Genomic DNA, 12,597 nt, shown 5'->3' with positions numbered 1-12,597 from the left:
CTTCCACTTGGTGACACAGCTCCTGAAAATTGGGCCCATGAGCCCACCTTCTATGCATGGGTGCACACTCTGGGCAGCAGAGCAGTCCCCCAAAGCCACTAGGTGCCCATAAACTGTCACTACTCCCCTTGCAGACCTCAGGTAGGCAGATGAAGGGAAGCCTGGGAGAAAGGAAAATGCCAGGAGCTGCGGGTGGCCAGTGGAGAGCAGAGAGCTGAGCAAAAGCATGGCAGCTATTACACACATACACACAAACAGAGACACATACACTCACACATACACAAACACACACATAGAGAGACATAGAGACGCAGAGACACACTCACACAGACAGACACACAGACACACAGAGAGAGACACACAGACACATACACACAGAGACACACAGAGAGAGAGACACATAGAGACACATACACACACACATACAGACACACACACAGCGACACATACACAGACACATACACAGACATACAGACACACACTTATACACACACATACACTCACACAGACACACACACATATACTCACACACACAGAGACACACACAGAGACACAGACACAAACACACAGAGACACACACAGAGAGACACAGACACACACACACACATACACTCACACATACACACACACACACAAGCTCATGCTCTAGAACTTTCCTGATCTTCAAGGCAGGGTGGGCCTGGGGCCCTACCGGAAACCACCTGAGCAGAGACCAGAGGAGAAGGCCGAAGGAGCTAAGGCTGTGATGGAGCTAGCGTGTGCTGAAGGACACAGACACAGACACACACACACATGTGCACACATGAACACACACTTAAACACACAGAGAGACTTCATAACGGTTACTCAGAGCACTCAGACCGAAAAGCTGTGCACGAGAAGAACACGCACAAACCTCCAAAGAGTAACCATAAAAGCAAACACTGAACGAGCGATCGCTCAACTCCTTGGCTCAAAGGCAGGTGCCCTCCAGCAGGCACTTAGAAAGAAAGGAAGGGACTGTGTGGGTCCGTTTATGTGAGATGCTCACAGTAGGCAAATCCATAGGGCCAGAGCCCATGGGTGACCACGGGCTCCAAAAGAGGAAGGGCAGGAATAAAGGAGACAGAGCAGCCACTTCTGGAAAGACTGGCAGTGTTGGGCAGTCACATAAAGGTTTCAGCTGCATTGTAAACACTCTAAAACCTACAGAAAATGGTTCAAAAGGGTGGCAGGGAATGCCAGCCAGCTGATTGGTGGTGGGGGCCCAGCCTGGGCCTGGTGGCAGGTGACTCAGAGCTCTCTCTAGAAAGCAGTCTGGCTGGTGGCTCCCTGGAGCCATGCACCTCACTTGGAGGGTCAGGGTATGCAGGAATTACGCATGATGTAAGCAGACCAGTGTGCAGGGAAGATTCGCTGCAATTCTGTTTAAAGACCAAAAGTTTCTTTGGAGGGCCTGTATGCTCCAGGGGTGAAGGTTGAGACTGAGGAGCTCTGTGCAGACACCGAAATGCTTGACTGCGATTGGTGACTGGACACCGAGGAAAGAGGAGAGGCGGCAGAAATAAGTGTAACCCTAACTTAAGCAAACGGGCCTGTGGGCACACACCCGCTCAAACTTCGATCTTCTTCTACTATCTTTCCTCATTCATATGTCCCTGACATACAGTTGAGGAACCCTGGCTGACAGATGAGGCTCCACACACAAGCACTCTTATCTGACCGGCTTCTCATCTTCCAAAGTTCTAGCAAAGAGAGAGTTTCTAATTAGAGCGAACAATCGGGTATTTTGTTTTAACATGGGAAAGTGTTTTGTCTGGGAGGTTGGGAAGCAGAAATGCAGCTTACTCAAGGCTCCAAGCCTTTAGGAACATCTGTGGAGAGCATGCAAGTAATCTTGCCATGTAATAGCCATCCCTCTGACCCTACTGTGTAACAGCCATCCCTGTGACCCTACTGTGTGACAGCCATCCCTCTAACCCTACTGTGTGACAACCATCCCTCTAGCCCTACTGTGTGAGAGCCATCCCTCTAGCCCTACTGTGTGACAGCCATCCCTCTGACCCTACTGTGTGACAGCCATCCCTCTGACCCTACTGTGTGACAACTATCCCTCTAGGCCTACTGTGTGAGAGCCATCCCTCTAACCTTACTGTGTGACAGCCATCCCTCTGACCCTACTGTGTGACAGCCATCCCTCTGACCCTACTGTGTGACAGCCATCCCTCTGACCCTACTGTGTGACAGCCATCCCTCTGACCCTACTGTGTGACAGCCATCCCTCTGCCCCTGCTGTGTGACACCCATTTTTACCTACTCCTTTCTGCTCAGGATTAATTCTGGCTTCTCAGTACATTTGCTTGGCCAGGGTGGGATCTCCTCTGTGAACACGGACAAAGCCGTAGAGTAAGGTATTTACAGTGCTTCCTTGACCCCGTGCTTCCCCCATCTCCATGACATCATAGGGAGTGATATCTTCATGAAATGGAGTTTTCCTACCAAGTTACACAAAGGCCTGCACCTACAGCCGAAGTAGGATCAGAGGTGTGAAGAACATCCCTGCTACAGGCTGAACTGTGCCATCCAAACAGAGAGCTGAAACTCTCACCCCTAGCACCACAGAACAAGACTTTTTGGAAACAGAGACTTTATAGAGGTAAATATGGTGGCACAAGGCATGGGCCCTGACCCGTTACGACCAATGTCTTTATAAGATAATGGGGCCATGGAGCATGGGAGCAGACACACGGACGACTGAGCACTTGAGAGCACCGAGAAGATACTGAGGAGAGGAGGGACCGTGCTGACATCTTGAACAGGACCTGTGCCTCACAACTGTAGAGAAGTGAAAGCCTCTTGCAAGAGCTATTTGGGCTGTGCAGTGGTTGGCTGTGGCCGCCCCAGAACATCTAAACATCATGAACAGCAAGGTCCTCAAGAAAGCAGTTATGTCACTTCTGTGGGGTTCTAAGGAGCCAAACACAGTGAGGTGCTCCTGTGAGAGGAGAGACAACAGCCTTGGGCACCGGGCTGGGGTGAGGGTGGGGGTGGGGGTGGCTCAGCTCCTTTCATAGAGCAGGAGCTGCGAGGATAGCCATGAGGTCATGGCTGGTAGTCAATGGGAACCTCAGACAGGGAAGGAGAGGCTTCTGTGTACAGGAGACTGGGGCACAGCTGAACAGCAGCCAAGCAGAGGAGCCTGAGGAGGGACTGAGAAGGGGGCTCTGGGGCTCTGGGGCTCGGGGGCTCTGGGGCTCGGGGGCTCTGGAGCTCTGGAGCTCGGGGGCTCTGGGGCTCGGGGGCTCTGGAGCTCTGGAGCTCGGGGACTCTGGGGCTCGGGGGCTCTGGAGCTCTGGAGCTCGGGGGCTCGGGGGCTCGGGGGCTCTGGGGCTCTGGAGCTCGGGGGCTCTGGGGCTCTGGGGCTCGGGGGCTCTGGGGCTCGGGGGCTCTGGGGCTCGGGGGCTCTGGTGGCTGCTTCCAGCTGCAGGCACCTGCTCTCCTGCTTGCTGGAGATCTCGACTAAGCAAAGCACGCTCTCACCAGACATGGAATGAGTCAGGGGATTAATGTCACTCACAAGCGGTTCCTAGCTGAGAACGACGGGGACTGCCATGTAGAAGGGCTGGCCAATTTTTCCTCTTTTACCCCATTAACTCAGAGGCATACGGCTCCCACTCGGTCCCAGAGCACCCCAGGACTGAGGGCCAGTGGGGAAGGCAGCAGCCAGTGAGGTTCCTATACTTTCCTTTTGAGACACGGTCTCATGTATCCCAAGAGATCCAAACTCTCTGTATAGATCAGGGTGCCTTCCTGGGAGTCATAGACCTTTAATCCTAGCATCAGAGACAGGGCCAGGCAGATTTCTGAGTTCAAGGCCATTTGTGAGTTCCAGGACAGCCAACACAGTAAGACCGTCTCTATCTGTCTGTCTGTCTGTCTCTCTCTCATGCACAAAAGAAAGAGAGAGAGAGAGAGAGAGAGAGAGAGAGAGAGAGAGAGAGAGAGAGAGAAGGAAGGAAGGAAGGAAGGAAGGAAGAAAGAAAGAAAGAAAGAAAGGAAGGAAGAAAGAGAAAGGAAAGGAAGGAAGGAAAGAAAGAGAGAAAGGAAGAAAGAAAGAAAGAGAGGAAGAGAGGAAGAAAGGAAGAAAGAGAAAGAGAGAAAGACAAAAGACAAAAAAAAAAAAGAAGAAAAAACAATGCCTTTAACTTCTGATCCTATTGGGACTGGAACCCAGGGCCTGTGATTCTGTGTTACCAACAGACAACTCCTGTCAGAGTTCCCTCTGATCCTGGTCAATATGTGAAGATAGCAAACTTCCTATGAGACCCCTGGCTTTCACACTCATACACACACCTGTGCATATATAACTTTACATATGTGCATAAACACACACACACACACAAACACACACACAGTTTCTAACTCCTCATCTCTGTGTGCCAAGGGGCCAGGAATCTGGTCATGGCAGGGCTCTCTGTGAACTTAGAGAAAGGAGAACAGTCCAAATGTTATCCTAGTCACCATCACTGGTCACACCGCATAGCCAAGAGGACAGTGTAGCCCCTGGATTTGCCAGCCACCTCCAGGGACACCAGCAAATGTCCTCTAACATCTTTAGCTGACCCAGGACATGACCCAGGCCATACCTGGAAGCTCCCAGCTTGCCCAAGCATCTTCATCCTATAAGTACCTGAGACCTTCTGTGGGCCTGAAGGGGCTGGAGGGCAGAAGGACAAGATATTTCATTCCACCCAAATTATTCTCTGTATTCCTGAAGAAAAGTGCCATTTTTTGACACACCCGTCTCCAAACCCTGAGGTCCTGAAACTGCCTCCATGGGTAAATCAAATCCTGCCCCCTGTGCTAGAACAGAAGGTGTCTCTGGCACCCCAGTGGAGCAAGACTCAACTCTGCTGAGGGTTGGCCACAGGCAAGTGCATCACTGTCTCTGAACCTCAGTATCCTTAAAAGTAAAATGAAGATAGAGATCTCTCTCACTGGTTAGTAGTCTATTTAGTTTCTTCCTTTTCTTCTTCCTTTTTCTTCTTCCTTTTTCTTCTTCCTTTTTCTTCTTCCTTTTTCTTCTTCCTTTTTCTTCTTCTTCTTCTTCTTCTTCTTTCTTCTTCTTCTTCTTCCTCTTCCTCTTCCTCTTCCTCTTCCTCTTCCTCTTCTTCTTCTTCTTCTTCTTCTTCTTCTTCTTCTTCTTCTTCTTCTTCTTCTTCTTCTTCTTTCTTCTTCTTCTTCTTTCTTCTTCTTCTCCTTCTTCTCTTTCTTTTTATGTATTGGAGTACACTGTAGCTGTCTTCAGACACACCAGAAGAGGGCATCAGATCCCATTACAGATGGTTACAAGCCATCATGTGGTTGCTGGAAATTAACCTCAGGACCTCTGGGAGAGCAGTCAGTGCTCTTAACCACTGAGCCATCTCTCCAGCTCCTTTGCTTAATTTCTTAACCCAGTGCCTGGTCATATGTATTAAGGGTTCTACCCTGTTCTTGAACTAATATTGTTGGTATTCATAACTGGAGTCCAAATTCCATAGATTAGCTGGACCTCAAAGTCCACAGTCTAGAACCCAGGGCCATTGAGGTCTGACATTGTCACTAAGACCATGCCTGTAAGTAGTAGAGAAAGGTAGCAGGGGCCATCTTTAGCAAGGGGCAAAGGGAGTCACACTGGACTTTATGATTCACACATACACCAGCCCCAGGCAACAGGAATGTCCCCTCCCTGTTCATAGTACCTCCACCCTGATCAGCTGACCCTGGCCAGGTGGCTTGATACTCACAGAGGTGGTGTGCATATCGGAGGTGGAAGGTGTCACAGCCATGGACATGATGGTACAGTGTCTTTTCGATCAGGTCTTGCGGCTCATAGCCCGTAAGCTCTGTCACCCTGTGGGAGGATGGTTGTTCTATGAGTCAAGCTGCTCTTAGGCAATTTCCTTTGAACCAGTATTTGCTTTGCCAACTAATCAAGTGTGAAGAGGCTCAGGGGTGGGGAGGTGTTGGTGTTGGAATGATCTTTTTTACAGGAAGAAAGTCTTTGAATCCTAGCTCAGGGTTGTCTGTAGAACTGGGAGTGAGAATGTTCGGGAACCACGGGCTAGCAGCATGTTTGGAATGGCTTAACGACGGAACTTTTCTCGAACCCTGCCTATCTGTGGGCACTGAGGGGAAGGCTTTGATCAGACCACTGACATAAGTTGTGTGATGGGGAGAGCCACTCTGGGGGCCTGTGGGGACTGTCCTTCGTGAACCTGTTTTGTTCTCTGCATGGCCTAATGCATTCGATCCCCCATCTCTGACCTCCAGTGCTGAGGTTAGAGGCTACATCACCATGCTTGTATGTGGCTCCTGGGAATCTGAGCTCAGGTTATCATCCTACACAGCAGACCCTTTGCCCATTACACCATCTCTCCGGCTCCTTCGTTTGTTTAATTCTAATAAAATAGACATCCCATAATATTTACTATCTTACCACTTTATGTGCATGGTCTAGTGAATTAACCATGTGCACTTACAATATTCACACTGTACCATGATCACCTTCCCACACCTTCTGGTTATCCCAAACAGAAACCCCTCACCTTCAAAACGTCACCTCCAGCCCTCCTTCCCTCATATACCACCAGGCCTTCTGTTACAGCCCCTTGTCCTCCATTCAACTTCCTGTCTGCCTGAACTTACGCCTTCCTTCATACAGGATAGCATGTTTAAGGGCCATTTCCCTTTGTAGCACATGGCAGAGCATTCCTTTCTGGGACTAAATACTATCCTCTCTCAAATGGATACTATGCTCTGTGTTTTGTTTATCCCCTTGTCTGCTGGTGGGTACTGAAGCTGTTTCCACTTCTTGGGTCTGGGTTGGCTCTTTAAATCACTGTTCTACATCGGGTACTGTCAGTCGTGGTGGTTGGTCTCCAGATCTTACAGCCGGGTGGTTCCTACCAATGAGAATCACAGGATAACTGTTTAAGCCTGGTATCCGTGAGGGATTATCCACAGACCCCCCAGAACACAGCACCATGGCTGCAAATGTTCGGGCCAGAAGGTGGAAGTGATCACTCTCCTCAGGAGTAGAAGACTTTCCCAAGTGTGCCTGTGACATGATCCCGCTACTCTCAACAAGTCCCAGACATATTAATTTCTCACGTCAGCGCTTTGAAGAGAAATGACTGTCAGCAGCTAAGCCCTCATCAGTACCACACTGGGCTGCCCCTTCCATTGGGTGAAATTGTGTGTGGCGGTGGTATGGCTTCACAGACTTGGCCCAACCAAGCTGGGAACTGTGTCCTTAAAAGAGGTAGGTGGCCCTAAGCATGTTGGTGACAGATGTTTAAGAACAGATGAAAGAGCAGAAGAAAGGATTCCAATAACAGTGTGGCAGCGGGAAGAAGTCAGCTCAGGAGATGGTGGAGTGGTGGGGACAGTAATGGAGAAGGCTGGCACTGAGGGCCCTGCTTGAGAGTTGCGAAACTCTAGCCACAGACAGAACCGGGAAACGTGACCCCATTTTTATTCTTTAATCTGCTCAGATCTGGATCATACATCTTTCAGAGACTCAGATTTCCTTGGAATGGCTCTCCAGTTGCATGTATATTTCCGTCGATGTTCCTCTAAGATGGAGAGGGAACAGGGTTCCAGGTGAGGGGTGGGGGGAGGCACTGGCTCCTGCTCTGTTTGTTCAGGACTCTAGAGATTTCTCCAAGGGTCACTAGAACTGCAAACCCAGTCTAGTCTAACTGGGTGGGAGGAAGGGTAAAAGACAGCTGGCTGACTCCAAAAACAGCCCAGGTATCTCTGCAGCATAAACTGAGAGACTCCAGCCCCTGGACCTTTGGACTAAATCGGCAAGAATACGAATGTGGTTAAAGAATCACGAACGTACCATGCTCTCATCAAACCATTGAGCAACATTACAAATTAAAGGCCAGGAAAGGGCTTGGCAGGGTGCCCTCCTGGGTTTGTTCAAATCTCCAGTGTCTGTAAACCTATCAGAGGGATGTGCCACACCCCAAACATGGCTGGCCTCACCCGACCTTAGCCAAAGCATCAGCCACAGTTTCAAAGAGAATACCACAACACCCTGAGGATCCGAACATCAGGTTAAGCCGAGTTCAGTTGTGCTGGGATGATGCTGGGTGAGTGGCCAGCGGCTGCTCCCACCCTTGCTCCCACCACCCTTGCTCCTGTGACTTGGGGGGCCTCAAGCTAACACCTTCCCCACCATCCATCTGGGGCTGTCCCTCCAGAGCTGGCTGTAACCCAACAGGCTTTCGAGAACATCTTACTGCAAGGAGACAGAAACTCAAGCGATGGTGAAGGGTCCCGACCCCCTTAAAGTGTCTCCATGACAGCAGCCTGGCCTCTGAGCTAGCTTCCCTGTAAAGACCCCACCCTTCCCTGTAAGACACTTCCACGTTTCTAAGTGCTGTGAGCTGGAAAAGACTTCCAGTTGCTCCTCTGGGGACACGGCCTCTTCTTTCCTCTTTGAGAGAATTCATCAGAGAAATCTCTTGGGGTTTTCTCGAAGTGTCTGAAAAATACATGCAGGCTGTGCTGGCTGGCTTTATGTCAGCTTGACACAAGCTAGAATCATCAGAGAGGAGAAAGCCTTAATTGAGAAAAATGCTTTCTTCATAAGATCCGTCTGTAAGACATTTTCTTAATTAATGATTGATGAGAGAGGGCCCAGGCCATGGTGGGTGGTGCCATCCCTAGGCTGGTGGTCCTGGGTTCCATAAAAAGCAGGCTGAGAAAGCCAAGAAAAGCGAACCAGTAAGCAGCCCCCCTCCACGGCCTCTGCATCAGTTCCTGCTTTCAGGTTCCTGCCCTGCTTGAGTTCCTGTCCTGACTTCCTTCAGTGATGGACTAGTGTCTGGACGTGTAAGCTGAATAAAGCCCTTTCCCCTCCAGTTTGCTTTTCGGTCATGATGTTTCGTCACAGCAATGGTAACCCTAACTAGAACAGAGGCAACGAGTGGAAGAAACCAGTTCTTTCTTCTGCACTTCTTCAGCCTTGGACAGCCTACATGCAGCCTACTTCCAGAAGAGCTCCTGTCACCATCTCTCCCAGGCCCACATCCGCAGTCCTTGCTTCTGCAGGAAACAAAACAGCACTTGCCACCAATTCCACCACCCTAGAAAGTGCTGGCCAATGATTCTGTTTCACTTTTGCCTGGAATTTTAGGGTGATCCTGAAATGCTCTCTCACCTCTCAATCCTTAGAATAGCTTTGAAGAACACGAGAATCAATCCCGACTAACCTCCCATCTCACACCCCACCCTGGGCCAGACGGGTTTGTTTCTTTTCAATAAAGAGCCAATACATGGGTGGAGTAGTCAATGTTGTGAGATATTTAAATGCTTTAGTTTACCTTTCTTCATAAGTTGTTTGTTTTGTTTGAGTTGGTTTACTTGAGTCAGTCTTGCTCTGTAGCCCAAGCTGGCTTTGAATCTGCTTCAGGTTAGCCTGGAACTCATTGTAATCCTCCTGCCTCAGCCTCAAAAGTGGTATAATTATAGATGTGAGTCTTTACACTATTTTCTATTAACTTGAAAAACTTAGAACGAAAAAAAAAATCAGCAGCCCAGAGTAACCGCATATGCCTATATCTCACCATCTCATAAGGTTGAGGCAGGAGGATTGCTTGAGTCCTGGAGTTCCTAGAAGGACCTTGGCCTGTGCAGCCAAGGAACCCACAAGCCAAGTGGTAACCTGGCCTAGTGAGTCTATGAGACTTTGAGCTCTCAGCTGCTTCACATCTGTTGGCTACTTTTCATCTTCCTGAAGACTTTCAGGATATCGAGTGGTGGGCACAGATGACAGCTTCTACACAAGGACAATGGAAGAGGGTAACACCAGGTGAGGCTTCAAGATCTGTGGAAACGGGGCTGGAGAGATGGCTCAGCGGCTAAGAGCACTGACTGCTCTCCTAGAGGTCCTGGGTTCAAATCCCAGCAACCACATGGTGGCTCACAACCATCTGTAGTCGGATCTAATGCCCTCTCTTCTGGTGTGTCTGAAGACAGCTACAGTGTACTCACATAAATAAATAAATCTTAAAAAAAAAAAAAAAAGGATCTGTGGAGACTGGATCATTCCAAAATGTGGAGCTCACCACAATCAAGTCATCTCAGATGTCCCGTAAAAATATAACTACTGGCTGTCAAATAGTAAACTTTTGAGGCCAGTTGCAATGGCACATGCCTTTAATTCCAGCACTCGAGAGGCAGGGGCAGGCAGATCTCTGTTCTAGATCAGAGTTCTAGGCCAGCCTGGTCTACAGAGCAAGTTCCAAGACAGCCATGGCAACAACAACAACAAAACAACAATCAAAACAAACAAAAAACAAAACCATTTAACACTTGAGACCTGAAGCTCTCTGGGTAAGATCAGAGGTTGCTCCAGCTCATTTCCCTTCCCTTCCCCAGCCTAGGCACCAGGTATCCACACACTCTGGTCACGCCTCCCCACATGGAAGGGGAGCTGTCTGCTTTCACCATTGACTAATGGTGGCTATCACAGAGGTAGGAGCGTCATACGCTGTTCAGAATGGAATATCACTTATTTCAAAGTCCTACCAGTGTGGTGGAGAGATGAGCGAGGATTCGAGTTACAGCTTTCAGAGAAGACAAAGGGAAACCAAAATGTGAAGCACATGCCTGTCCTTGAGCTCCAGAGGAAGAGGCGGAGGATCTAGGTCATCCTCAGGGAGGACGTGAGTTTGAGGTCAGCCTGGGCTATGGGAGACCTTGTCTCAAAAGAAAGGGAAGAGCCGGGCAGTGGTGGCGCATGCCTTTAATCCCAGCACTTGGGAGGCAGAGGCAGGATTTCTGAGTTCGAGGCCAGCCTGGTCTACAGAGTGAGTTCCAGGACAGCCAGGGCTGCACAGAGAAACCCTGTCTCGAAAAAAACCAAAAAAAAACCAAAAAACAAAACAAAAACCCCCAAAAACAAAAACAAAAAGAAAGAAAGAAAGAAAGAAAGGAAGGAAGGAAGAAAGAAAAGAAAAAGAAAGGGAGAGGAAGAGGGGAAGACAAGAGGAGAAAAAGGAAGGGAGGGAGAGAGAGCCCTCTTATGTTGTACGGTGAGTGCGCATCACAAGCTTACAATCCAAACATTAGGCAATTCAATTCATTAAAACAAGTTCCTGCATCTTAAGTCTGTCATGAATTCTTTCCCTCATGACTAACTTCCTTGCTCATCTGCGACCAGTTACCAGCACTGGGGCTTCCTGGGCAGTCACAGCAATGGTGACAGCCGGGGGCAGACTCACCTGGAGTCCAGGAATATGAGCTTCAGGTCGAGGCTGGCCCTGAACATGAACATGTTGCTGTGGAGCTTGATCTCCGTGATGGCGCTGGGCGGAAGCGACTGGCCTACGGCCACCAGCCCCACGATCTGGTAACAGGAGTCGTACAGGGACATGTCCAACATGTACTGCCTGATCTTTAGGTAGCCGCTGCAGTGAATGACCTGGGAAGGAAGACACGGGCTCAGGGGGCACCACCGCTCTGCCTTAACAGTTTTGGCTTTGTTTGTTCATTTGTTTTTGAAGACCATCCTTCACCCAAGTTCCTGTTGAGATGTATGGTCAACATGCCTATAAAAGCCTGATTTGCATCCAGGTGGTAGTGGCACATGCCTTTAATCCTAGCATTGGGAGGTAAAGGCAGGTGGATCTCTGAGTTCAAGATCAACCTGTTCTACAGAGTGAGTTCCAGGATAACCAGGGCTACAGAGAAACCCTGTCAAGGAAAACCAAAACATAAGCCAACAACAACAACAAAAATCCTAACTGTTTCTTATGAAATCAGATGCACAGCTGGTGCCCAGGCTCACGAACACACTAACGCACGGTGGGCTGCCCCACGCTCACTAACACACAGTGGACTTGAATGTGACTCCTGGCTAAGTTTGACTAGAGAACACAAGAGCACTAGGGAACTGGCTGCCTTTCTATGAGCACTTGCCGGAATTAAAATGTTTTCCAACTTCTAACAGGATTGAACCTGACATTTCTATCACCCAATACACTCACCACTCCAGGGAATTAAGAACACTCTAAGTGAAATCTTTATTTAAATTTTCTGGCCAGTGCTAGGCATCCAGACTCGGGTCCTCACGATTACCTGGCAAGGACTTTACCAACTGAGCTGACTCCCCAGGCTAATGTGTTCACCTTTAATTTGTTTATAATTCAAGTTTTATTCAACAATAAGTCAACAATAAGGCAGTAGTTAGAGAGCTAAAGACCACCCTGGAGAGACTGCACAGTTCCCAGGGCGAATGAGGCACCTGGAGGCATCCGAATCACTTTCCACCGGTGGTTAAACACGGGTTCCACCTGTGGTTGCCATTTAAACACTTGAAATCCTGCAAGGACCATGGCTGTTACAACAGTGATCAACTGAACCCTAGCTCTCTGTCTCTGTCTCTCTGTCTCTCTCTCTCTATCATTGTTTCTCTCTGTGTTTCGCATTGTGTGTCTCTGTTTCCCTTTGTCTGTGTCTCTGTCTTTCTGTCTCTCTGTGTTTGTCTTTCTCTCTATCTCTGTCTCTGCCTCTCTGTGTCTCTCTCTGTCTCTGTCCTTCTCTGTCTCTGTCTCTCTG

The 12,597-nt window shown here is 49.1% G+C and overlaps 1 protein-coding gene across 1 annotated transcript in view; it reads right to left on the bottom strand.

Moving 5' to 3' along the window:
- Positions 1–12,597, bottom strand: part of Sim2 (SIM bHLH transcription factor 2) — a 41,202-nt gene that overhangs the window by 5,764 nt on the left and 22,841 nt on the right. Inside the window, exons 6-7 of the mRNA XM_021185166.3 lie at positions 11,262–11,461; positions 5,769–5,875 (exon numbers count right to left, since the gene is read on the bottom strand). Coding sequence (XP_021040825.1) covers positions 5,769–5,875; positions 11,262–11,461 — 307 coding nt within the window. The remainder of the gene's footprint in view (positions 1–5,768; positions 5,876–11,261; positions 11,462–12,597) is intronic.

The sequence above is a fragment of the Mus caroli genome, unplaced genomic scaffold, assembly GCF_978045245.1.
Source record: "Mus caroli unplaced genomic scaffold, Mus_caroli_1 scaffold_17, whole genome shotgun sequence".
In the NCBI taxonomy this organism is placed as follows: Eukaryota; Metazoa; Chordata; class Mammalia; order Rodentia; family Muridae; genus Mus; species Mus caroli.
The sequence above is the reverse complement of the archived record's forward strand: the minus strand, read 5'-3'. Positions and strand labels throughout refer to the sequence as shown.